The sequence below is a fragment of the Engraulis encrasicolus genome, chromosome 11 (assembly GCF_034702125.1).
Source record: "Engraulis encrasicolus isolate BLACKSEA-1 chromosome 11, IST_EnEncr_1.0, whole genome shotgun sequence".
In the NCBI taxonomy this organism is placed as follows: Eukaryota; Metazoa; Chordata; class Actinopteri; order Clupeiformes; family Engraulidae; genus Engraulis; species Engraulis encrasicolus.
Window position 1 is genome coordinate 27,682,164 of NC_085867.1, and position 26,111 is coordinate 27,708,274.

General features: G+C 43.3%; 4 protein-coding genes across 8 annotated transcripts in view; 2 read left to right on the forward strand and 2 right to left on the reverse strand.

Moving 5' to 3' along the window:
- Positions 1-2,818, forward strand: part of smarcad1b (SWI/SNF-related, matrix-associated actin-dependent regulator of chromatin, subfamily a, containing DEAD/H box 1 b) — a 42,553-nt gene extending 39,735 nt beyond the window's left edge. For both annotated transcript variants that reach the window (XM_063210328.1, XM_063210329.1), the window contains 3 exons: positions 150-332; positions 1,554-1,663; positions 2,590-2,818. In XM_063210328.1, the coding sequence (XP_063066398.1) occupies positions 150-332; positions 1,554-1,663; positions 2,590-2,651 (355 nt within the window). In that variant the 3' untranslated portion in view covers positions 2,652-2,818. The remainder of the gene's footprint in view (positions 1-149; positions 333-1,553; positions 1,664-2,589) is intronic.
- A 6,235-nt stretch (positions 2,819-9,053) lies between these two features.
- On the reverse strand, positions 9,054-11,750 carry snrnp35 (small nuclear ribonucleoprotein 35 (U11/U12)). Its single transcript, XM_063211286.1, has 3 exons — positions 11,643-11,750; positions 10,687-10,896; positions 9,054-10,456 (listed from the first exon to the last, which is right to left on the reverse strand). The coding sequence occupies exons 2-3, from the start codon at positions 10,891-10,893 to the stop codon at positions 9,791-9,793; spliced, it is 873 nt and encodes a 290-aa protein (XP_063067356.1). The 5' UTR covers positions 10,894-10,896; positions 11,643-11,750; the 3' UTR covers positions 9,054-9,790.
- A 920-nt stretch (positions 11,751-12,670) lies between these two features.
- On the reverse strand, positions 12,671-20,784 carry kmt5aa (lysine methyltransferase 5Aa). Its single transcript, XM_063210330.1, has 7 exons — positions 20,454-20,784; positions 19,809-19,929; positions 18,465-18,723; positions 18,110-18,194; positions 16,887-16,946; positions 15,118-15,308; positions 12,671-13,702 (listed from the first exon to the last, which is right to left on the reverse strand). The coding sequence occupies exons 1-7, from the start codon at positions 20,460-20,462 to the stop codon at positions 13,492-13,494; spliced, it is 936 nt and encodes a 311-aa protein (XP_063066400.1). The 5' UTR covers positions 20,463-20,784; the 3' UTR covers positions 12,671-13,491.
- A 307-nt stretch (positions 20,785-21,091) lies between these two features.
- The window catches only part of sbno1 (strawberry notch homolog 1 (Drosophila)), a 39,302-nt gene continuing 34,282 nt past the window's right edge, over positions 21,092-26,111 (forward strand). The window contains exons 1-4 of one of the 4 annotated variants that reach the window (XM_063210333.1): positions 21,092-21,401; positions 24,450-24,566; positions 25,118-25,231; positions 25,566-25,889. In XM_063210333.1, the coding sequence (XP_063066403.1) occupies positions 24,450-24,566; positions 25,118-25,231; positions 25,566-25,889 (555 nt within the window). In that variant the 5' untranslated portion in view covers positions 21,092-21,401. Of the gene's footprint in view, positions 21,402-21,448; positions 22,567-24,449; positions 24,567-25,117; positions 25,232-25,565; positions 25,890-26,111 lie in introns of those variants that run through there. The other 3 variants (XM_063210331.1, XM_063210332.1, XM_063210335.1) reach the window with 3 other exon arrangements.

The window sequence follows — 26,111 nt, forward strand, 5'->3', positions numbered from 1 at the left end:
AGGTCTGCATAAGTTTCATGCTATTGCCTTTTACATAATTATTACAATCAGTTTTATTTTGTTCATCCCTTTCATTTCGTGATTCCTCAGGATTGGTCTGAAAGTTTAACTTTCTCTGTCTCCCTCTCTCTCCTCTCCCCCCTCCTCAGGATTGGTCTAATAGATGACTTCAACACTGACGCGGACATCTTTGTGTTCCTGCTGTCCACTAAGGCGGGGGGACTGGGCATCAACCTCACCTCCGCTAATGTCGTCATCCTGCACGACATCGACTGCAACCCTTACAATGACAAACAGGCAGAGGACAGATGCCACCGCCTCGGACAAACAAGGTGTGTGTGTGTGTGTGTGTGTGTGTGTGTGTGTGTGTGTGTGTGTGTGTGTGTGTGTGTGTGTGTGTGTGTGTGTGTGTGTGTGTGTGTGTGTGTGTGTGTGTGTGTGTGTGTGTGTGTGTGTGTGTGTGTGTGTGTGTGTGCACAACCCCTACATCAGCATACAACCACTTCCTGTTCCACAGACTGTTTTTGTATGTGTGTGTGTGTGTGTGTGTGTGTGTGTGTGTGTGTGTGTGTGTGTGTGTGTGTGTGTGTGTGTGTGTGTGTGTGTGTGTGTGTGTGTGTGTGTGTGCAACCCCTACATCAGCATACCAGCCACTTCCTGTTCCACAGACTGTTTTTGTATCTCTGCGTGCGTGCGTGCGTGCGTGCAAGAGCACATGTGCTTGTCCTAATGAGCTGCTGCCGTGTCGGACTGGAGAGTTGTATCTAAGTCTGTATTTCGCTATTTGAAAGTATTTCTAAACCTAAGGGGTCTTTCAAAACATGATGTGGAAAAACAGTAGGGCTCCAGCTCCAACTGATCATAAATACAGCAGCAAGGGTTCTTAGGAGACCAAAAAAGATTGACCACATTACTCCAATTCTGTGAGAATGCATTGGCTCCCAGTGAGCTACAGAATGGACTTTAAGGCATTAGTGTTAAAATCATTAAATGGGATGGGACCCAGCTACGTACTGGAATGGTTTCAGCTGTATGCACCAACTAGGTCACAAAGATCAATGGAGAAAAAGTTGCTGGCATGTCAAAACAAAGTTTGGAACCAGCTTTCAGATGATAAAAAACCTCCCACTCCCGCTGTTGATCGTTTTAAATCCAGACTCAAGATAAAGCTGTTCTCAGATGTTTTCCCTTAGTAATTCTAAATTATTAACCTTTGTCTAATTATTTAATGTTTTCTTTCATTGTTTCATGTTGTCTTCATTTCTGCCTTTATCCTTCCCACATTTTTCTCATTGTGATGCCTTCTATTTCATTTGCTGTGTTCTTATACTTTTATTTTTTTGTAGAGCAAATTGAACTGCATCTATGAATGAAATGCATTATACAAGTAAACTGGCCTTGCCTTGGCTTGTGTGTACTGTATGTGTTTTTAATGTATACTTCCTGTATTTGTGTTTATGCATATATTTATGTGTGTGTGCGTACGTGCGTGCATACGTGTGTCTGTGCGTGCGCGTGTGCGTCTGTTTGTATCTTCTGTTTGTGTTGTTTAGGACGGTGAGGGTGATCAGGCTGATCTGTAAGGACACTATAGAGGACGGGATGCTGCGTATCGGCCAGAAGAAACTCAAACTGGAGCAGGACATGACCGCCGCAGAACAAGGTAACCTCACTTCCTGCCCCACGGCCTTATGGGTAGAACATCCTAGACAACAAGGTTTACAAGGTAACCTTAGCTCTGTTGATGATTACCTGGGGTGTACTCTAAGAACATGGTTAAGTGGTGAACCTAGCTAATTTACTGTTATGTAAGTGATAAACCTTGCTAAGTTACTGTTATGTATGGGCTATAGGGATCCATTTTATTTCATTGTAGTGCATTGAGAATATTTGTGTCACAAGCACATGTGCACATGCTCAACCATGTAATGGCTCTGAGCAAGTTCCTCAGTAAAGGAGCCACAGGCTCATGAAAGGGCAACTATTGTGTCTGTGCTTAACAGCTATCCTACAGGAGGCAGCCTACAGGTGTCATGAAGTAATGAAAAGGAGGATTACAGGCTCTGCTATTAGATGATTTACTTCTACCTCAAGGTTAACTTAATCTGGGTCACTGCTGAATCAGTTTCGTATACCCACTTATTACTAGCCAGGCCACGCCCTCCTAGTGACACAACAACTTTGGCATTGCTTCTAGTCAGACCAAGAGCAATGGTGATATCGTGTCTGATCTCCTGAAAAAACGGGAACTCCACCCACTTTGTCGGACACCAGTCAACCAGTAGCAAGCCTAGGAAGGCGGGTCAACTATCATGCCATTTGGGAAACGTTATTTGTTATGGTCTTGGTCAGACCAAGTCTCGAAGAGATTTGAAAGTCTGTGATAATCAGGCTAATCAGGGTATTACAACCCCCTACTCCCCCAGGTATTGCAGTGACCCTGTCTGTTTGTCTGTCTGTCTCTCCGTCCGCCCGCCCGCAGTGTTTTGAGTTTCCTGCGGATGGTACCAAATGCACATCGCATGCATTCAGCATGGGCCAGGGGGCCATGTTGCCGTCTCTGATTGCTGTGGTGCTGTGTGTTTGCAGGTGATGAGGAGAACATTTCAGATGACATGGCTTCACTCCTGAAGGCCTCACTGGGCCTCTAATGGGGATGTTGACAACGAGGTGCTTCACTGTGTGTGTGTGTGTGTGCGTGTGTGTGTGTTTGCGCGTGCGTGTGTGTGATAGAGAGAGAAGTCTGTTCAGACTCTTTTTTTTTTTCTTGAACATGTTACAGTGTATCGATTCAAAATAAACATTGGTGGATGTTTGAGTGGGAGGTTGTGTGGATTTGCTTAGCAAAACAATACAGTAATTTCATAACAGAAATATAAGCAGTGAAGAACAGAAGCATGAGTAGTGCCCCCTATTTCCCTTTTTTCTTCATCAGTGTTGCATCTTCACAAGTCTGCCCGACTGTATTGTGTAGTAGATGCCCAATAATGAGACCACATGAGAACAGGGTGCTATTCCAAGAACATGGTGAAGTGATGAACCTGGCCAAGTTAACCGACAGGAAGTGGTAAACCTGCTGCTATACAGTCCACATGTGTCATTAAAGGGACACTGTGCAGGAAATGGTCAAAAAAGGTACTGCAACTATGCTGCTCATTGAAACTGGGGTGCCTATTGCCAAATTTGATCTTTACATGAAAGTCTACTAAGCAATAAACAAATATTTTCTAGTACGGTCCAAGTACAGTCATTTTTGCAGCTAAAAATGGCTATTTTTAGAAATTCAAAATGGCGGACCATGGAGAAGATCCCCTTTTTCATGTATGAAAAGTGCAATTTTTCCAGTCATAATGAATACTTAGAATTTGATGCTGGTTACCTTATTCATGAAAAAGGTAACATTAGTGAATGGGCAGCATGAATTCTGGAAATAAACCACTAAAAATCTCACACAGTGTCCCTTTAAGCAAAGAAAAAGAGGACTCCTGGCTATTCAATTAGATGATTTTCACTACCTCAAGGTTAATCCAAGCTGGTTCACTACTTAGCCAGGTTCTTGGAATACTCCCCAGGTCTTCTGTGTGTGTGCGTGTGTGTGGTTGTGAGTGGAACTCCAAAGGCAGTTCTGTTAGCTAAGGCAAATTTGTATGCCTCTTTTAAAAACATCATTCTACATTCTCACGCACACTCATGCATTGTGAAAGCTTTAAGGAGGAGCAGCTCTTTGTGCTGGGCAAAGCCCTTGTTTTGGGCTGAGCCACTGTTCTGGGGGCACAGCCTTGCTGAATAACCAAGACTGGGGTGCATTTCTGGAAAGCGTAGTTGCGAACTATGTTAGCTACTTTGTTGGTTGCAATGCAATTTCCCATGGGCAACTACCAAAGTTGCTAACTGCTTCGCTTTCCAGAAATGCACCCCTGTTGTTGAGAGGTTGGCAGTTGTTTGTACAGTGTCAGAGGGGGTTGATGGAGGGGTTGTGGTGGGGTGGGGGAACTTGGCAGTAGTTTGTACAGTGCCTGGGGGGTTGGCAGTTACTTGTTCAGTGCCAGACTGTGCATTAGATTAGATTAATCATCTGCACTGTTCTCCTGTCTGTCCATGGCTCTCCGGTAGAAGTACAGTACACTCTGCAACACAAACGTCATCGGTATCATTTAAAGGTGCACTGTGTAGGATGGTGGCCAGAGAAGGTATTGCAACTATGCTGCTCATTGAATTTGGTGTATACTGCCAGATTTGATCTTTTCATGAATTTGCTAAATAATGAACTAATATTTACCAGTATGCCCAAAGTACAGTAAGTTTTGCAGCTACAAATGTCTATTTCTAGAAATTCAAAATGGCGAACAATGGAAATCCCCCTTTTCATGTATGAAAAGTGCAAATTTACCAGTCATAATGACTAATTTGATGTTGGTGGTAAGTATTCATGAAAAAGGTAACATTTGTGATTGAGCAGCATAAATTCTGGAAATAAACAACTAAAAATATTACACAGTGCAACTTTAAACGTTTCTTTGTAACAATAGATACAATGTTTTTTTGTTTGTTTTTTTTTACACTACCTGATATGTTTTTGTAAGATCTTCTTGTTTGAGTAGATGTGTTTTCTACTGCTAGTGAGGAGCTCTGAATGTGCATTTAAGTAGCCGGGTCTCCTGGCATCCTGGATCACCCTTGCAGATGATGTGCTGTCTTGTGAAATGCCCAGTGCCATTTCTCTAAACCAGGGGTGGGGAACCTTTTTCATTCGGAGGGCCACTTCAAATTTCCTGAGGGCTGTAAAAGTCCTCTGAGGGCCGTACTGTGAACACAAACCAGGATTTTCCCCTGCACTTTAGGACTATATTGAAGGCAGCCACCTTTAAAACAGACCGACCTTCTCTAGGTCCCCTGAATATAACTTAATTGTATTGCAAGTGCATTTTCTAAGATTCCTTCACAAAATATGTCATATTTCATGTGAGGCTGCATAACATTAAAATTATATCGGGGGCCGGATAAAACTGCTTCAAGGGCCGCAAACGGCCCTGGAGACATAGGTTCCCCACCCCTGCTCTAAACCCCCTAGCCTAGCACTACAGCTGCTACTCACTCACTGCTAATGTAAAATACTGAAGTGTTTAATTCTTTGTCTTTCTTTTGTAATCTGAACCTCTGTGAGTGTGGAAACCACATGGAAAAGTGTGCCAAGATTAACTGGTCATTAATCTTTCCAGTGAATGTACTTGTACTGTCTGTGACTGGTCTTTGCGAAGTGTTTTTAAAAACTGTATGTTTTAATAAATGTTTTTGTTATCTATGATTCCTCATGTTGTTTTGGATGCCACATTCACATTTGTATGCCTCTTGCAAACACTCCCCACAACCACCAGGGGTCCCCAGTGCTTAGGGATTGCCGCCACACTGTATCCATCCCCCACCTCTCATCCCACACTCCTGTAGCACAAGCCGTCATACATAAAATCTCTCTGCATGCCTGCAGCCTGGCCTCATAAATGTAAACACCACACAACAGAGTCCACTTCCTGCCTATTCCTGTCGTAGGCTCTAGGGGGCAGCAGTGCCATTGCAAAGGGATTTCCCATTGAGAGTAAATAGAATGGAGGCCAAAATTCTATTTCATTGTTGAAGCCAAGTTGGAGCCAAGGTTGGACCCAAAAAGACCAAAAAATGGCCAAATCCCATTCATTCCTATGAGAGACATAAAACCCTGTATCTCCCTTAAATGCCACTCCAGGGGGATCATTTTTCGCTCAACTAGTAGGTCCCCTTGCTCTCCAACTTACCAGGGTGGTGATTTTTTGTGGTGATGTTTTATTTTAGAGAGATATTAAAAGTTAAATTGACCAATGAGCATCAGAACATGGTTTGATTGACCGTTAGAAGTCTTGTTGTTGTCCAATCAGCACCTGCGTTTGGCGTTGCTAAGGTGGAATGTAAGTTGGAATGTTCCCAAATCTGGCTTCAAAGCGTTGAATGGCAAATAGCGTTGATTTGGCGTCCATTCTATTTACTGTCAATGGGATTTCCACACCCATAGCCACCTATAGATGTTTATGTCCCCGCCCATAAGCATACTTCACTGCACTGTACTGGATGTTTATGTTCTCTTCCCAGCCACCCTGCTGCAGGCCCCACCTACCCAGCCCACATCCCACACTCCTCTGGCCTACAGCAGTGGTTCTCAACCCTTTTTAAACAAACGCCCCCCCCTGACCTCATCAAAAACCTGCCAATGCCCCCCCCTTCGGATTAAAAAAATGGATATAGACTAATGTCCCCCAATTGAAACTGAGCACCTTCTGGGAGGAACTGTAGATAAACACTTGCCTATAGCAATCTAAACATGACCAGAACAACTCCCTACAGCCTCCATCCTCCAGACCATACAACAGAGGTGGCCAAAGTAAATGTATGGTGTAAGTACAACACTAGCACATGATATTACATAGCGGTTGCACCAGTTATTCCATTGTACCTAATGAGGTGGCTAGACACTGTTGTTAGTGAAATAAACCTTAAAAAAAAAACTAAAAAGAAACCCCCAAATTTGACCCATCCAGAGCAAAATCAGGAACATCACTCCATATTAACTGTATTCCAGTTACTTAGTGACGTTGCTTGTGTTGGAAGGAAACTGTGGCAGTTTTTATTTTAGCTACCTCTGCCACCATGGCCGTAAATGTACATTCAGTCTGTACAGCATGTAGGCCTACGCCTCTTTTATTTATCCTCAAGGCAGTGATTAATGAAAACAAACTTAAAAGTTTGACTAGTGTGCTTGAAGCATTCTAAATGTCCAGTATGCAGTAGGCGTACAACACGTAGTCTAGTATTTGTATTTGAAAATGTCTAGTTACGGCCCTGTCTGCTACACAACCCCAAGCCCCTGGCTACACCTTCCACCCCACACAACCCACACACTGGAGAAGCAGTTCTGAGGGATTCCTGTCTACGCCCTGTAAACCACCCCCACGCCTATGGCTTGTAACAGCCACTCATCCAAAACAAAAACACAACACACCCAAGTATTAGCCTCAGCGTTGGCCTGAGGGTGCTTGCTTGTGTTTGGGTGGGGGCCACATGGACTAGTGTGTGAGGGTGAGTACTTGTAGGAGCTTTGCTGTGTGCACATGTCTGAGTGCTGCTGAACATCAGGTGGGATGGTCTAGAACAAGCTGGAATGAGTCACACAGATTTACAAAAAAAAGAAATGACAAGATTGTTAGTTCTATTTTGCTATATGGGTGTGGGAAACGTACGTACAACATACATACTATATTACGTATTACATGAACTGCGGTATGTGCAGACTGACAAGTTGTTTATTTTAGAAGATGAAAATAAGGCTAGATTTGTGAGCTAGGTAGGTAGAGTGCAGCAGGTTTAGAGATGCACCTGAAAACTTCAGCAGAGAGCTCTTGTGTGAATACAAACACCTGAGAATGCATGGAGCTGTCAGCTGTGCCTTTGGAGACAGTCAGGGAGGGGATGACTGTAACATATGATGACACTGAGGGGACGACAATGGTCTCTCGAGGGATTGCTTAGTATGTAAGGAAGACGCTTTTTTATAGAAGGATTACCACGTAAGGAAGAATTTTTAAAATAAAGGATCTTTTTGTGATCTGTTCTGTGCACAATGCAGTGGAAGCACATACTGAAAGTGAATATTAATATGAACTGAAGTGCCTGTGTTTAAAGGCCAACTGGGCAATGTTGTCAAGTTAATTAATCATCTTCAAGTCAAGTCAGCCAATGCTTAGGTAAGTCATTAATAGGTGAACCATATGTCCTAACCCTGTCTGTGGTCTGTGGGTTGAAAAATGCACTTGCAAAACCTGATTAACCATCCCTACATACAGAGTCCTGAGATTAGAGACAGACTGAATTTGGTAATCTCAGCATACATGATCACCAGGGCCGGATTAAAGGACCAGTTCAGTCAATTTCAACATGCAGTTGTAATGCTGACTCTACCCTGGATTTATCAGTACCTGAGGTTTTTTTTTCTTTCTTCTTCAGCCTTTTCCAAGATCTTGGTCATTGTAATGGGGGCAGCGCTTTGTTTACATTTCAAAAAAACATTTATTCCCAAAAACATCCGAAAGGTTATACAACATCAGCAGACAACTAGCAAACAGCGGTACCTTTTGGGAAAATATTTATAGTAGGCCTACGTTAATTTAAAAAAAAAAAATGTTAACAAACGCTGCCCCCATTAGAATAGCTCATATCTTGGAAAGGGCTTAGCCAAAAAATGTGCCATCACCGGGTACTGACAAGTCAAGGGTAGCGTGAGCAATACAACAGCATAATGGAAATTGTCAGGAGTGCTCCTTTAAGACGATTTAGGGCCCCTAGGGTACAGGTTGCTGGAGGTCCCCATGGAAGGCACATTTTGTGTAAAAATTACATTGACCACATCTTAATTCCGGGCTAGAAATTAAGGGGATTTATTACTCTGATACGGCAGATGATTTTTTTTTTTAAACCCTCCTGTTATCCTCAGATTTAGGTTACACCTGTGATCCTTGGGGTCATTTTGACCCTAGCCACTTAAATGTCTACAAAATCAGTGGAAGCAAAAACTTTTGCACCGGTTTATCCCTCAGATATTTACTGTTGCTCTGTTGGGGACATAAAAAAGCCCTTAGATAAGTCCCAACACCCCCATACACAGACCACACACCAAAAAAACGAATCCATGACAAGGCGAAAATATGCAACAACTGCCCAAAAGTTGCCTTGAATTCATTTTGGCCCTCATCCACATCACACATATTGTTAGTTATCAGAGCCCTAAATAAAGCCAATTGTTCTGTTCTAAATAACTTATGTTCATGTATTTTACATAACCTAGACAGATTGGAACATGTATTAGCAAAATATGGATGTTCCATTTATGTTTAATACACTTAAAATAAAGGAACATAGATGTAACCAAAATGTGTACAGCACTTAGGGAAAACATTTTTGTGGAAATTTCACTTTTTTCACAGTGACCCCATATATTTAGGAAAAGTCATCAAAGATGAAGCAAAAGAATGATGTACTTCATGTATTTTTCAGACATTAAACATTGAATGGGGTCAAATCAATGATACAGTAAGTAAGAACAACAGAGCAACAGTAAATATCTGAGGCATAAACCGGTGCAAATGTTTTTGCTTCCACTGATTTTTTAGACATTTAAGTGGCTGGGGTTAAAATGACCCCAAGGATCACGGATGTAAAAACAATAGCAGTTTGTGTATCTTTGTGAATAAATTCAATAACAATATGCCTGATGAAGATCCAGCGTGACGATGCTTTTTAAATTAAAGTTTATTTTTGGAGCTTATCGGCAGTGTGCAGACCTACCTTTTTCAACTAAATTCAATAACAAATCATTTAAACTTGATATGCCAACAAATGGATCTCATTACAATACTCCAACAGAATTAAAGTTACTGAAATATTTAACTTGGTGTTGCCTTTGTGTCTCATTTAACCCCTTAGCTGTTATAACCTTATTATCACCAAAATGGTAATGACCCAAGTCTTAATTGGTTGCTTAAGACTCTCTTCATTGTCATAACAATGTTAGGATGTAAGTTAGATGTTTTCAGCCAAGAGTGAATAGCCCGCTGTTGGACCAATCTGCAGTAAGAGGCTACGACCTAACACACACACACAAAAAAAAAAAAAAAGTGCCCAGATGCCTCTGATGGCCATTCAAGGTCCACCCAGAGATATCTGAACTTGGAGGAAGTCCATCATATGGGTTCAAGTTAGTAGTGAATGTTCATCTCCGGTCATCTCTGTATTTGTCATCCCTCCTTCTTTTGGAGTCTCTGTCAGAGCGGTCATCCCTCGCTCTCCTGTCGTCTCTCCTATCGTCTCTTCTGTCATCCCTCCGCTCTCTGTAGGACTCTTTATCTCTGTAGCTCCTCCCTGTCCCTCTATCTTGCTCCTCTCTTCTCCCCATCCCCCTCTCCCGGTCTCTGTCCCGCTCCTCTCTCCTGTCCATGTATCCAGAGTCTCTGCCTGGTGATCTCTCCCCCCTGTGTCTGTCTTTATTCCAGTCCTCCCTCTCTGCTCCTCCTCCTCCTCCTCCTCCTCCTCTCTCCCACCGGTGCTCGGCGGGTGGCCTGTCCTGGAGGAAGCTGGGCGGCAGGTTGATGGGCCTCCGGAAGGGTCTGTCCCTCCCTCCGAACCGGAGCTGCCCGGACTCCTTCCGCCCTCCCAGTCCGCCCCCCAGCCGTCGCGGCACCCAGCCCTTCAGCGTCCTCTCCTGCTCGTAGTCCACAAACAGCTCGTGCTGGTCCAGCACCAGCTTGTAGGCCTCCTGGCGTGCCAGCGTGATGGCTCGCTCCTCCTTGTACTCCACGAAGGCGTAGCCCTTGGAGAAGCCCGTGACGGCGTCCCGCACCAGACGCAGCGTCCGGATGTCCCCGTACTGCGAGAAGACCTGCGGAAGAAATAGGGCAGCCCAGATTGCTGTGTTATGGTTAGGGAATTAGATTGTAGGTTGCAGGTTCAATCCTCCCCACCCTTACCAATCCCTTCCTTGACCATGGCTACCTCACCCCACACTCCTCCTGGGACTGTAACCAATACCCTGTCTCTTTGTCTCTTTGGTCAAATTTGGTAAATTTGGATAAAAGCGTAATGTAGTAATTGTAATGGAATGTAAAAGACCTGCTGCAGCTTCTCCTCGTCGGTGTACTGGTTGAGGCGGGCTACGAACAGCGTGAGGAGAGGGTCGCCGCCAACGCCCTTGTTGGGCCGGTACCGGGCCTGCATGGCACGCCACACAGCCCGGTCATGCGGCTCCACATCAGTGCCATCGATGCTGCCCGCCTTCAGAGCATCGTACACCGTCGCCACCGGACTCCACTCGTTCATGCCCTGGAAGACCATCACAATAATAATATAGCAACAGCAATAAGATTTTCTAGCACATTATCATACACTGTTATTCAATGTGCTTGGGAGGAAAGAAAGAGAACAGAGAAGAAGAATATTATATAAAGTAGAAAGTATTTCATAGAGTGGGTAACTAAAACCCACCAAAGGCAGATGAAAATAAAGCTGTTTTTAATTTATTTTTAAAACATGATGATGACACTGTTGGCTGGGGCAGTTCTAATTTAAACAGAAAGCCGTTTTCTAGCATTTGGCAGCATGTGTCTGTTGTCGTTTCACCCTGTCTGGAGTTTACCCTAAGCACAACAAGTAGAGGAGACTGAAGATCAAGGACGTCTTTTAGGATGATATTTAGGTCCTAGGCCATTGAATGTCTTAAAGACTTTTTGACTGATTAACTAATTGAAGATTAAACTGAACTTTGTCCTGCCCTCTCATGGTCAGGCGCACAGTTCAGACGCCAAAGCAAATAAGCCATCTCAATTCAGCAGCAGTGAAAGGCGTGTTCAACGATTTTGAGGTTCTGATAGGATTTTACCATGAATTCATGCTGAAAATTATGAAACAGCAAAAAATGGTTCACGGGCGTTGCAGTTCTACATGAAACGACGCATCACTCCAACCTCAACGCAATGAAAGTTACTTCCGAGGAGCCGTAACTGCAAACAGTGATTCATTTATCATCCATTATTTTCAACATTTAATGGAGAACACGAAGGTGTACTTACAGGAAAGTCCACTTCCACCGCAGAGGAGCAACAACGACAGAGATATGATGTTGAAGAATAAACCAGAGGCTCTCATACAAAACACACAGCGTAGTGTTCGTCGCGTATTATGGTCCGTGTAAAAACAAGTACCCCTGACAAAAACGGCCCACTTCATTCCGAGTGCAAGTCAGCTCTCTGCACACACAGCACTTAGTGCAATGCAAGGCCATACTGCATTGATTTTAAGTCCATTTAATGTGTAAATGTTTTAATCGTATTCTTTACAAAAGACGTTTGGGATGTGGCACAGATTTTACTACACTTTAATTTGGTGCACACGCTGTATTTCAGTGTCCTGCTTTTCCTGTCCCAAGAAGCCACCTTAGACACTACATACAGTATGGTGATTAATGATGATATGTTCTAAGTGTGCAAATATTTACTAAATATCAGCAGTGTTGAGAGTAACGCATTACAAAAGTAATTAATTACTGTAATGCATTACTTTTTGATGTAATGCAGTAATGTCAGGCAGTACAGGGCAAAAATCTGTAATATTACTTAGTTACATTGCTAAATTACACAAGTTACAAATGCATTACAAGGACCTGGATTTTAGTAGAATTCAGTGTGGTGGGTCAGAAAGAAGCTATTCCTGAACCTGGTAGTTTTTAGTCTACATGCTGCCAAAAACACCTCGTGGATGGGAGGTGAAAAAGTCATGACTCATGAGCTTGATTTACACTAATAAATTGCCAGATCCATATCTAGGCCTACAGTTCTTTTGGCGAAAGTAACTAAAGTAATGCAAAAGAAATGTAATACCTTACATTTTAAATATAGTATTGTAAGGGATTATTTTGAAAAGACAGTAACATGCAATCAGTAATGCATTACAGTTTTTGAGTAACTGTCCCAACACTGAATATCAGTGATGTATTACTAATCTAGTGGTACCAAGCTTGCTATGAAAGAGCACAGCATATACAGCAGGAGTAAAGGCAATCGTTCATTAGAAAACAGAACCAAACATACCACAGTGTAAGTAAGTTTACATAAAAACATTTTTTTAATGACTCGTCCCTCCGCACCAGCATAAAGATTCCTTGACACACTGTCAGGCAGTGCAGGGTCCGGGGACAGATCAGCGTTGTTATTAAGAGCCAAAGGTTTACTCAGGTTGGTGACACACACGCCACACGGAGCAAAGCTAGTCCCACATACGGTACGGTCTGCAGTCATGTGTGCTACAGGTGGGTAAGACATTCCAGTTGGTGTGTGAAGCAGTTAAAAGGGGTTTGGTTGCATCTTTTCTCCGCGTCTGTCACACTGATGTTTGTACACCAGACATTGTTATTGCTAAACATGTAATACAGACTTGATTAAGAAAATATTTATAAAAATGCAGAATATATTAGACTAACACTGCATGCCCTGGAAGCACTTATCTACTCATATATAAAATATACAAAACGAAATGTGTCCACAAAAAAACAAAAACAAAAAAAACAACCTAGCATTTATCGGGAGCAAGATAAATATTTTAAAAGTAATAATGTCGGACATTTAGAATATGTACCTTGAACTAAAGAGTGAGCTGCTGCTAGCCACAAACACAGCGTCCTCAACACATTCTGTTCCCTAAGGCAATAATAATAATAATAATAATAATAACATTAAAAACGCTCATAGAAACCAGACGTGGGCATGGGAGTGGGCAAGGGCATGGGTTTGCTTCCCTTCCTGGCCCTCAGTACTGTAGGCATGGTTGATGGGGGCCCTAGCCAGGGGTGATGGGGGGGGCTCAGTGTTGTAGCCATGGGTGATGGGGGGGCCCTAGCCAGGCTAGCCAGGGCTGTGGGGCCCCTCACTGTTTGAGCCAGGGGTGAGCGGCGATGGAGGACTTGCGGCGGTCTCCGTAGTCGTACAGGAGCTCCTCGCCCTTGTCGATGTCCCGCGACGCCACCAGGATGAGGTGAGGTATTCCGTTGATGTCGTGGAGTTTGGTGTGACAGTTGCCGGTCCTGCTGTGGTTGATAAGCCGACCCATGCGGCCTGACTCACTGGTGGCATCCACACTGGGGAACAAACACGCACAACACTGTACAACACATGGGACTCTACAACACATGGGACTGTACAACATGTACGACACATGGGACTGTAACAATATGCGGACACGTTAAATACTTAACTGTAAGTAACAATATACAACACTAAATACTGTATGTTATACCAATATACGGACACACACAGCACTGATATTAATAAGCAGTGTATGTAACAACTTACAATCTACAATAAACTATCTTACACCGTGGGGTGGCAGTCTATCAGCTTTATAGTTCTTCAGGGTGTAAATATTTAAAATGCATCCCATATTTTTTGCCACAACCTGTATATGATAAAACCAATCAAATTGAGAATGTAACAGTAGGCCTGATGGTGCATTCCAGTCCCAATCCATACTAGTAGGAGATCACACTTATCCAACCTCCTACAACAAAAAATGCTCTGGAATGCCAGTCGAAGTGGAAGCTCCAAGTAGCGAAGTCGGGGGGACTCCCACTACTCCCACCTCAACAAATTGAAGTCGGATGATAATGGCGATGCCCAGGAAGCAGTTATATAAAATGTCAAGAAATAAGTGAAACTTAATTTGTCTTTTGTGCAGCTGTTCCAAACACAACCATTTTAACTCAACACATTCTTCATGTTATTACATGATATTGTGTCAACATAAATGTAACATATGACAGAATAATAGCTATTATGGCTCTTTTGGCTCGTATCAAAACACCTCGCTAAAGGCAGCTCAACCGCGGCGGTTTCCATGGTTGTAGAACTCCCACTTCAACAGTCAGGAAAGGGGAGCTGAAATATCCAGGTAGGAGAAGTGTGACCTCCTACTAGTTTGTTTTGCGTCTGGAATGGGCCATTACTACAGTATTGAAATTACAGGAAGTGGATCTTCCAGTAGGTCTTGTCCAGGTACTGAAAGTAGTACACATGGGTACTAGGGCTGGGACGATACTGAATCGGATCGTGATTACTCGTGATACGCAGTGACGATACTGTATCGCAATGCAAGAGCGCAGTATCGTGATGTGTCTTTTCAAAGTTCCTTTACCGTTTAGTCCAGAAAATAGCCACATGATATGAAGTGATACAGTAGTGCTCCCAAGCTTCAAATCATGATCATTATTATTTTGAAACTTAATTAGCCTTTTGCAACCTATTCTACATATAAACTATCACAGTTTTTATTGATATTTTTATTATATAATGTTGGCAAAGGTGAAAAAGGAAAATTTGTGAAGTAAATATCGCAATGCATCGTAATAATACATGTGTCGCAATGCATCGTGATAGTATCGCATCGTGGCGTGTGTATAGTGATGCGCATCGAATCGTGAACCCATTTCCAATACCTAATGGGTACGGAACAGTAGGTCTTGTCCAGGTACTGAAAGTAGTACACATGGGTACGTACCAGTAGGTCTTGTCCAGGTACTGGAAGTAGTACATGTAGCACCCGGTGGCGGGGTCCTGTGCGTAGGCGGCTTCCCTTTTCTTGGCGTCGGTGATCTGCAACAAGTCTCCATGGTACTCCACCACGTACTGGCCCTTCTGGAAGCGCTGGGTGGCAAACACCGCCCGGCCCTTCCCCTCGATGTGCTCCACCTGGGCACCAGACACACAACACGGGGACCATTAGATGGGTACCTGGCTCTCACATACAGCGTGTTCAAGATTCAAGATTCTTTTTATTGTTTGGGTCAACTGTGATTAGGGAGAGAGGTGGTCTTAAGATAAGAGGGTTGAAGGTTCGAATCCCACCCTTACCTCTACCTATACCAGTGTGGTTCCCAAAATTGTTCTGCTTTGACCCCCTTTTGGACCTGAGGATATTTTCGCGACCCCCACCTCTCATTTTCCAAATGCAAATGGATCAAAGACGTGCGAAATGAAATTGTCATTCAGTGTAACGGATACCTTCTGCTGACTGTAACTGTAATTTTTTAAATTATTTATTTATTTTTCCAGAGAATTCATGAAAGCCTGTCATCCATTCACTTGAAACAATTTAAAAATCATGTTTTTTTACCGTTACAGTCAGCAGAAGGTATCCGTTACACTGAATGACAATGGCATTTTGCACGTCTTTGACCCAAATACATGTTTTCTGCTAGATTATAATGTAAACCACAGGAAAGATAACATTTATTACCCATCAAAGGGAATATTCTTACTAACAATGTATGGAAAGGTCATAAATAATAATCTGTCTGCAACCTCTGCAGTACTGCCGTGTTCAGAACCCACTGCCCTACACTTTGGCTGGAGAGCACCTAACCCTACATTGCTTCAGGGAATGTACCCAATACCCTGTAAATAACTGTATTGGATAAAAGCGTCAGCTAAGTGCAGAGGTGGAACGTAACTAAGTATTTTTACTTTGTTACTGTACTTAAGTAGCTTTTTCTGGAATTTTATTTGAGTAAAAATAAAAATGCAGACTTTTTCTTTTACACAATTACATTTTTTGACAATTACTTGTACTTTTTACTCCTTACATTTCTAGAAGAAGACTTTGTAACTAGTTACATTTATCCTAGGTTTTCCTGTTGTGTTTTGTGGATATTTGAGTAGCCTCAGCTGCGGGCAGGGAGGCGGGACCAAGCCCCTCTTCCAAACTGACACCCAGATAGAAAAGATACTTTAAAGAACATTAACAGGACTCCCCATAGTCATGTTCAAATAGAACCCAAAACCGTTGCAGAAACTTTTTCTTATTGGATCAAGTAGGCAGACATGGAGAAAGACAGTCATTGCACGAGTAGGGCCTAATTGTACTTTTGTACTAAAAAGTACATTTAAAAGTTAGTACTTAGGACTTTTGAGTAATTTTTTCGCAAGGTACTTTTACTTAAGTACATTAATTCAGTACTTCTTCCACATCTGGCTAAGTGTAATGTAATTTCAAATGTAATCAATGTATTGTTGTGTTATGATCATTAATTACTTTACCACATCTTATTGTATGAGACTAAAATTCTTTGCATGCTTTTTTATAAATAAGTTAAGTCATGATAAATAAGTGAAGTGAAGTGCACATGCACGTGTGTGTGTGTGTGTGTGTGTGTGTGTGTGTGTGTGTGTGTGTGTGTGTGTGTGTGTGTGTGTGTGTGTGTGTGTGTGTGTGTGTGAAGAGACAGAGAGCAGCACGATGGAGGGGAGTGTGTAAAGTGTAAACATTACCGTCATGCCGTTCTCAATCCCCTTCAAGATCAGCTCGTCGATGTGTTTCTTCTCTTCACACTGGAGGGACACACCGACGTGAGCTGGACGTTACTTTTAACTCAGTTAGTGTAATGTACATCTACACCTTATCAGGAAGCTGATGAAGCTAACAGAAGAAAACTATCAGACCTGAGGAGTATTCCAGGAACCTGGCTGAGTAGTAATCCAGGTTCAGTTAACATTGGGGTAGTGGTAAATCATCTAAGAGCCTAGAGTCCTTATTTTCCTGACTAAATGACAACTGTGGGCTAACAATAAGCACAGTGATTCTCAAATCGTGAGCCCGGGCCCACTGGTGGGCCGCCAAGGCGTTCCAAATGTGCACTAAAATAATTTCCGAAAAATCTAAATAAAATGTGCTGCTGTGTTGTTATTGAACATTTGTGGAAATTTCAAGTGGGCCCCAGGTTGGAAAATGTTGGGGAACCCCTCTATTTTGAGAAAGCAGACTTCATGCAGGTAACCTAGAGAGGTTGATCAAACAACCATGTTCTTGGAATACTACTCTGAGGTATTGCTATCGTTTACTGTTGTAAGGTGTCCCTATAGATTATGCTTATTCTTATTATGCATCACAACACACTGGCCTGGTTTAAATTTCGAATGAATAATTCCGAATGAAATAGTTTGGTCACTTTTACATTGCACTTTCATTTAATTCTGAATTCTGAAGTGTTTACATGATGTTTTCAAAGCGGAATTGTTTTTTATTCAGAATTAAATGTATCATGTAAACAAGGCCATTGAGAGTTTACTACTGTATTTATAATGATATACGGTACATCACACAACACATTGTGGCAACTGAATCTTAAATAACTATAGATGGGGATGAGCCATTGACTTGAGATTATTACAGACTGACATTCATTTATAACACATTAATAACTCACTTGGTGTAGGGACCAATTACATAGTTATTATTACACAAGTTGCAAACAATTTTACATCAGACATAAAATTGTATTTTCACTTTAAGCCTAAATTATTCAGTGCATCAGAAATCTTCCAAGGCGACACAAGACAGTAATTACAACACTGGGCCGATAATGTACTTTACTTCAGCAAGTAATATAGAACTTATAGCCTAGGAGAACCAAATCATATCACACTCACTGACTACTTTAAAATACTCAACTAAACCATTTCCTGCATGCTATAAATATTCAGATGCACTTTACCTCCAACTCAGCCTTGCTCTTCCTCGAGCTTCGTCTTACAGGGAAGTAGTCTGTGACCTTATGGTTTGTGGAATTTCTCTTTTCACTAGAAGAAGTAATGTCAAGTTAAGTACAGGGGTATTGTACAAATAAAATGCAGCAATTCTGATATGTCAATAAAATGTGCAGCAACATGGAAGAATTAGAAAAAAAAGATCAATGAAAGGTCACACGTATAGTATTGAATTATTTTACAGAATACATCCATCATATATGGACCAGTTCTTCCATCTTACACATATCTTCATCTTCTGCACAGCAAAGAGTAAACAAAAACAGGTAAAGCTAGCAAACAAACAAACAGGAAGTTACATACCTCCTCTGCGAGACTCTCTTGGTCTTCATCTTGCGACGCGGCTCCCTGGCGTGGGGGTGGGCGTGGGCGTGGTTAAAGGGTCGGGAGGCAAACTGGGCGGCGACCTCCACAGAGGGGCTGCAGTAGGGCTGCAGGGGGAGGCGGTCTCCCTCGCATGGCCACACCCCTTCCTCCTCGTCCTCGCCATCACACGGCCACGCCTCCGCCTCCTCATCGTTCATATCGTCCGACTCCGGACTCACGATGGCATGCCGTCTACCTGTAGTTAAAGAAAACACACACAGTGCATAAGAAAACAACACACACACAATACCACAATGCCGTCCACCTGTAGACAAGAAAACACACACAGTGCATAAGAAAACAACACACACACAGTACAGCTCACTGCTAATCATGTCTTCTACCTGTAGAAGACACACACAGCAGAGCTCACTATGTAGATAAGAAATCATATTCAGTAGACCTCACTATGGCATGCAGTCTAGATGGAGGAAATAAAACACATATTACATTACATGCCCTGATGAAGGCCAATATGGCCGCAACACGTAGGTCCATGTGTTTCTAAACAAATTTGCTATGTTACATTAAAGGCTTTAAAAAATATTTCTCAAATCTCAGAGTGCCTCTGCTCCTCTCCCCCCTCTTTTTTTGGACTTACACTTCACCCGCTACATATGAGCACCTGAGTAACATTGTTTGTACAGTCTCCTGAGTGCGTTGAGCCCTTTTATGTCTTCTCAGTATTACATTACAACACAGTAGAGCTCACTATGGCATGTCTTCTACCTGTAGATCAGCAAACTCATACAGTACAATAGAGCTCACTATGACATGCCTTCTACCGTTATATGAGTAAACCCAGAGGAACAAGGTCATTATGGCGTCTAGCTGCAGATCAGTAAAACAGACAGGATGAAGTTAACTATGCCATTATCCAAATCTCCTACAGGATCTCTATCAGTTTCTCTACTTGTGTAGCGTAGTGCACACACATACACAACTGGAAAAAAATCTCACTGTAGTATGCCTTCTGCACGCAGTTCAACGCATGCATGCGCGTGCACGCATGCACAGCACAGGTGGATCTGGATCAGGCTTACTGACATGCCTATCAGTGCAATACACAAGAGTGGATACAAGACTCATATTGAAGGGCCGCATAATTCAAATAAATAATTTCCCCTAAAACTTAACAAATTCATCAGTTATGTAAATATACACATATTACACATGTGTAACAGTGAGTGGAATGCTTCACATTTACATTTTACAACACCGCCTTCAATGACACAGTATAAAAACAGTGCAGTGGATTAAAGATGACTGATGGAGATTTACCCATACTCTCTGCTTGTGCCTGCGACCTGCATTCTGTGATGACTGCTTCTTCATGTAATGTTTTACTGTTGCGGTGGATTAAGTAATTTGGAAGTGTGGAATGTCCATTGCATAAGAAGTCCTAAAATTAAAAAAAATTAAAAATACATAAAGAGTCAAAGACAGCAGACAGAATATAAAAAAACATATAACTGATATTATGGAGATTGTAAAAAACAAAACAAGCAAGACCAGTACATTCACTTTGTTGAAGACCTTCTGACAGTACAGTACTTGTAAACACACCCACAACATCCGGGCCTTGTATTTTTCTTGTTGCTAATTGTTTGCTAGCAAGCTAGTTCTGCAAGGTCTGCGAAACACATTTCTATTAACATAATTATTATTACCTACCATTTTCGGTGTATAGTTTAGTTAAACCCATAGGTCAGGGAATCGTTCATCCACCAACAATGAAAGACGTTCAAGGCTATGAGTAATTCAATGACTGCCTTAATTTATTTTTAACAAATAAACCATCCAAAGCCGTGCATGTCAAACCAGAATTGGCAAATAGGCTCATAGGTTCAATCGGCCATCGTTAGCAGTACCAATACACATGTAACTAAGATCAAAGCACTAAAAGACTGAAGTGATGACACATACCCCGTTCATGTCAGCTTTGTTTTCCCTGCCCTTTTCTTCAGAGTACAGTCCTGGTTTACTTTGTTATTAACCCAGTAAGCCGCCCTGTGTCTTGATGATTCCCGTTTTCCAAGGATAGAACGGAGACATCCCCCAAAGCTTCACCTTGTTCCTGAACCCAAAAGAGATTCCTTCATTGGCTACGTTTGATGTTCCGTTTTAGAAACAGTTTTCACAGTTTTCGTGCCGCCATGTTCTCGGCTCAACTCATTCACGGGTGTGGAGCATGTGAACATTTAAAGAACAGCTACGCTATGTTTACATCAGCAACAGTGCAAGGATTGGCCGCCAGGCGGAGCCACCGGGGAAAAGGAAACAAAACTTTCGTTATTTACGCTAAACACCTGAGTAGGAAGTGTACTGTCCGTTCCTCCTTGGCTACATTACTATGGTTACCATAATTATAAGCCAAAATATACCTAAATCGTGCTTTTTAATGTGCCTTTAAAAACGATTGTATGTAACACTTGAAAGAAACAACTGCGATTAAAATAATAAATAAATGAACATTTTGACCTCACTAGCATGGCTCGGGCAAAGTCATCCTGACATCTGAAAGAGCAGACGATTGACGTAATTTCCTGGAGAAGGCGGTGTCGTCACGTGACCTGGGATAAGCTCTCTGCTTCTCGAATCCGTTTTGATTAAAATATGCAAAGTTTACGGGGTTGCTTCGATTTAATTGAAGTGGATTCGCAATGCCTTATATACAAACGCTTACTAGCTCGACAACGGCGAAAAAGAAACGGGATTTGGCTTAGGGAATCTTCTGATTTGGGCGCAGTATCACGTGACCTGCACGCGATTTTTGCCGTTTGGTAAAGATGGCGGCAGGTAGTTAGCAAACAAGCACAGACAAGGAGGAACATCCTCACTACTGCAGAGACAAGTGGGAGCCTCGAACGCCAAGTGAGATTGCCTGTCTTATTTCTTGTCTTGTAAAGTCAGATGGGATTTAAAGTGTGGGCTTACAACTTACATTACACACAGTAGTAGTTTTTGTGTCCCTGATATTTTGTTTTCATCCCTTAGTTTAGGTTGTTCCTGACGTTAGCAGGAGCTAACTCTAGCAGTTGGTAGCAAACGTTAGCTCCTACCTACGAGGTGACTGGGCACATCAGTAGGACGAACTAAACAGTTATTTTGAATACATTTTAGAGGGCAGGATTGTCTTGTCTTGTATGGTCCAGTGGATACCGCATTCAACGTAAATTGTGTTAAACAAAGACCGGGCTCTTGTAATGTCTTTGCGATGTTTGTCAAGTTTGACAACTACCGTTGATGTTGCTATGTGAACATAGGTAGCTTCTAACTGTCGATTAACGTCCCAATGTCTTGCTTGCTAATCGAAAGCACAGTAACACCAACCTACATAGCTCATAGATTCTGTCGATTGAAGAAAAACATAAATTCGTCTAGCATTGGCTCTTATGGGTAAATCTTGGGAAGACTCGTAGTAAGTTATTCGTTGGTGTTATTTGTTATTGGCGGCATTAAGCATCTATCACTCGCGTGTCCACTGGTGACTTGTCAAACGTGATTATTATTGTGGCATGTTTGTGTCAAAGAGGCCTTTGATGTTGGTGGACTTGGTGGTCGGGCAGCGAGATATTGTCAGTGTTGTGGTAGAGAGAGTGCCTAAAGTTGACATTGATTGTTATTATTGTGATCGTGTACATCCTTAGTGCCTAGGCTTGGGAATGTTAACGTGCTTCCCCTTGGTCTTGGCTTTTATTTACCTATTGTAAGTGGCGTTCTACCCTTTCGACATCGGCAGTTATGCGTACGTGCGCTTTGTATCTTTACCTTGGTTGCACGAGACATTACAAGACACGTTAGCTCGGCCAATATTGCATTGGTTGATGGAGCGGTTTGTGGCCCAGCTATCTATCTGGGTTGGTAGCCAGCTGCGTCAGACCAGGAAGTACCGCAAGTATCTGCAAACACGTGCTCGAGTGTATGGTACTTCCAGCGATGTGTGTTGCTCATGCATGTCACTTAATGTTCCCCTCGTGTTGATTTGTGTCGGTGAGGAGGTCGGAGTCCCCCGGTTCCAGAAATGATGAGCGATTTGGTAGGTTATCAATTAGCCGTACACATCCACGCGCCAATTACTTTACATCGCTGCGCCGCCAGTCCAATATAAACACAGACTAAAGTCTAGACGAGCAAGGCTCGAAATGCCTTGCGAGCTTTTGTTCCAGGCTGCTAGGTCGCAGGAATCGTGGAACATTTTAAATGGAAACAGGGCTGGTTGTGAAAGGGTACACGCCAAATGAAATATGTAGGTAGGCTGTGTGAAGGCCAGGGATCTTGTTGTGTTTGTAAGTAAGCGCGCAACGACCTTGCCAATTACCTTCCCCTCTGGGTATTCCACTCAGAGAACTAACCGGTTTCTTTCGAGTCTCATGTCACGGTAAGGTCGCCTTTTGCTAATGTGTTCCATGCGACAGCACCACTTGGTGTGCGCTGGTTAAGTTTAAAGTGTTGTATGGTTCATAATGTATTAGAGTCCGTCTTGAGCGTGTGGACAGCAGCAGTAGCGGTGAGGAGCATGGTACCTCCTCGGCCATGTGTGCTGCTGCTGCTGGGCCAGGGGTCCATGTGCTAGTCATCTCAGGAGTGACGGGGACAGGACGAGTAGAGGAATGTATTAATCCTGAAGGAAAGTTAGGTGTCCAGCAACATACATTACTTTATATTACATTGCATTACAATAGACTTGGCTGTACAGTTAGCTGTAATATATTTACAGATTATTGGTTACAGTGCCTGGAGCAATGGCCTGGAGCTTGCTCAAGGACACTTCAGCCATGGATGGAGGTGTAGGGAGGGTTATGGTGGGATTAGAACCCGCAGCCCTCTGATCTTAAGATCGCCTCCCTAACCATGAGGCTACTGCTGCAGAAATGCCCAAAACGCAGAAGGGGTAGGAGCACTATGAGCTGCTGGGATGTGCTGCTGTGATTGTTGTTGTTGTTGCAAATACTCTTGCTCCCATTAGTAGCAACATCCATAAGCACTTGGTCCCAACACATTCTTTGTATACACATATTTTGGATCATGTTCTTCTCCTCTGTTAGTCACTTTGGTCAAAATAACTACTTCCCGTCGTTTTGGGCAGGGTGCACACATTCAAAACTTGACATCATGTTGTTATGTTGACGTGGTGGATTCTGTCTGGTCTCCCTACTGTGGACGACTGATGCAGCTCACGGCCATGTGCCACGCTGCACGTCTCATGGGTGACCTGAGGGGTACCAGTTTAGCAACAGTTTATTTGCCTTTTTGTACTGTTTCTCACGGTGTCTTGTCTTCCTTCTGGTCTCCCCTTGCTGTAGATTAGTGTTTCTCCACAGGGGCTCTAGTCTACAGCTGTCCCAGGGGGCGTTTTGGAGCTATTGGGGTGTGTTGAGAAAGGGGCAGCTGATGGGTGGCACTCAGTTGCAAGTGCAGGTCATTAGTTTTTAACCAATTTTAGCCTAAGCCCTTTTTTGGGAAAAGGTGCCTTCTCCCTATTAAAACCTAAATATCTCAGCCTCCGAAGCACATAAAAACATGAAATAAGTTGCATTTCAAAGGCAGAACCTTCATTTTGCTCTAGAATGTGTTCATTCACCTCTAACATACCTACAATTTTAAGAAAACAGCTCAAATCTCAACAACTTAAATGCAGTGTATATGTCGCTCCAGGACACAATGGGTTAATACTAAGGTGGGTTATGGCGGGCTTATGGTTAGGCGAAGGGGGAGCGTTGGCAGGCTTCTGATGAGGGCATTTTGTTTATAAAATGTTGAGAACCACTGGTGTAGATGATGTGTCCAGCTCACTGCCATGTGCTATGCATCTTTAGAGTGACACAGGACTAATTTAGTACTAATTGAGTTTTGGGTGTTGCTGTGGTGCTGTTTCTCATGGCGTCTTGTCTCCCCTCTGCTTCTCCCCTTGTGCTGCAGATGATGGATCCTGGGCAGGATTTGCTTTTGGCGGCTCTGAGTGAGAGCGGCATCTGCCCCAATGACCTGTTCGACCTGGACCCCCAGGATGCTGTTCCTGTCCCCGCACCTACACAGGTAAATAACAACAACAACAACAACAATATAATGATAATAACAATAACCGTAAAAGTAAATGTTTATTATGGACCCCTAGGACACAGCCCCTTCCCTCGCACCTACACACGTAAATAACAACAATATAATAATAACAACAATAACAGTAAGTAAATTATTATGGGCCCCTAGCACACTCCCCAACATGTCAACAATTATAGCACTATTGGTAAATCTGCAGACCTCCTGGGTGATATTAGTGAATTAGTGACCAAGAGAGAGATACAGGTGTTGTCTGACACACCTAGCAAACGTTCCAGCAATAAACATGTCTTCTTTCTGACTGGAATTATACATTATAAGAAACATAAATGATGTGATAATGTGTTAATAACACAAGTCACCTTACCACCATGATATTCACAGGTGGACTCCATGATCTTTAGCCTCATCTGTATTAACCTGAGTGTGTGTGTGTGTGTGTGTGTGTGTGTGTGTGTGTGTGTGTGTGTGTGTGTGTGTGTGTGTGTGTGTGTGTGTGTGTGTGTGTTTTTTCATGTGTGTGTGTGTAGTCTGTATCAGTCAGTGCTCTGGATGGCGTGGGTTTGGCAGCAGAGGCTGCAGGGATCGTACGCCTGGAACCAACACAGAGCCCCACACCCAGCACCCAAACTATCACCTTCAGAGTAAGACACACACACGCACACGCACACGCACACGCACACACACTGACCCCAGTTCCCCCACTATCACCTTCAGAGTAAGACGCACGCACGCACGCACACAGACCCCCACACTGGCATCCACCACCCCCACTATCATCTTCAGAGTAACACACACACAGACCCCCACACTGGCATCCACCACCCCCACTATCATCTTCAGAGTAACACACACACACTCACGCCTGCACCCTCAGCATTGCCTTCAGATGCACACCTTCCCACACACCTGAACACCATTCTAATGACGTGTGCGTGTGCTTGTGTGCGCGCGTCTTTGTCTCCTTCCCTCCATCAGCAGAAGCCGCAGCCCTCCACCACCACATTTGTCCTGAACCAGCTGAACCAGCTGCCCTCGCTCGGCACCATCGTGGTCACCAAGCCTGCCGTGCCGGGTGCCACGCCACGGCAGAGCATCACCGTCACCAAGGTGGTGCACGCCAGAGGAGTCGCCCCCTCCGCCACAGCCGCGGCCACCACCACCGCCACCACCACACGGCTGGTCAACCCCATAGGCACCGTACGAACACTCAACACTGCAGCAGTCAGGGGAGTCACAGCGACCACGGCCAACGCCCTCCCCTCAGCCGTCACCTCTGTGGCGGCACCAAACCGAGAACAGGTGAGGATGTAGGCCTAGACTGAACAGACCAAAGGTGGCAGAAGCACAGAAAGTGTTGCGCTCAGGCGAAGAAGCTTGTGTTGGAGACATGTTTGGTGGGCCATTATTATTATATTTTTATATTATAGAGTTAACCTTAAGTTAAATAATTGAGTATTACCTTTCTCCTGTACTTTCAGCCGTTCTTTGAGTATGGCATAGTAACGTTTTGAAAGGGCGTGG

Excerpts from the sequence above, each read along its gene's own strand:
- snrnp35 (XM_063211286.1), bottom strand. The coding sequence starts at position 10,893 with ATGAACGAGTGGAGTCCGGTGGCGACGGTGTACGATGCTCTGAAGGCG. Across the intron at positions 10,457-10,686 it reads ACGAGGAGAAGCTGCAGCAG|GTCTTCTCGCAGTACGGGGA; the intron begins GTCTTTTACATT and ends TTTCTTCCGCAG.
- kmt5aa (XM_063210330.1), bottom strand. Across the intron at positions 18,724-19,808 it reads GGCACAAGCAGAGAGTATGG|GTAGACGGCATGCCATCGTG; the intron begins GTAAATCTCCAT and ends CTTTAACTACAG. Across the intron at positions 18,195-18,464 it reads AAGAGAGTCTCGCAGAGGAG|TGAAAAGAGAAATTCCACAA; the intron begins GTATGTAACTTC and ends TACTTCTTCTAG.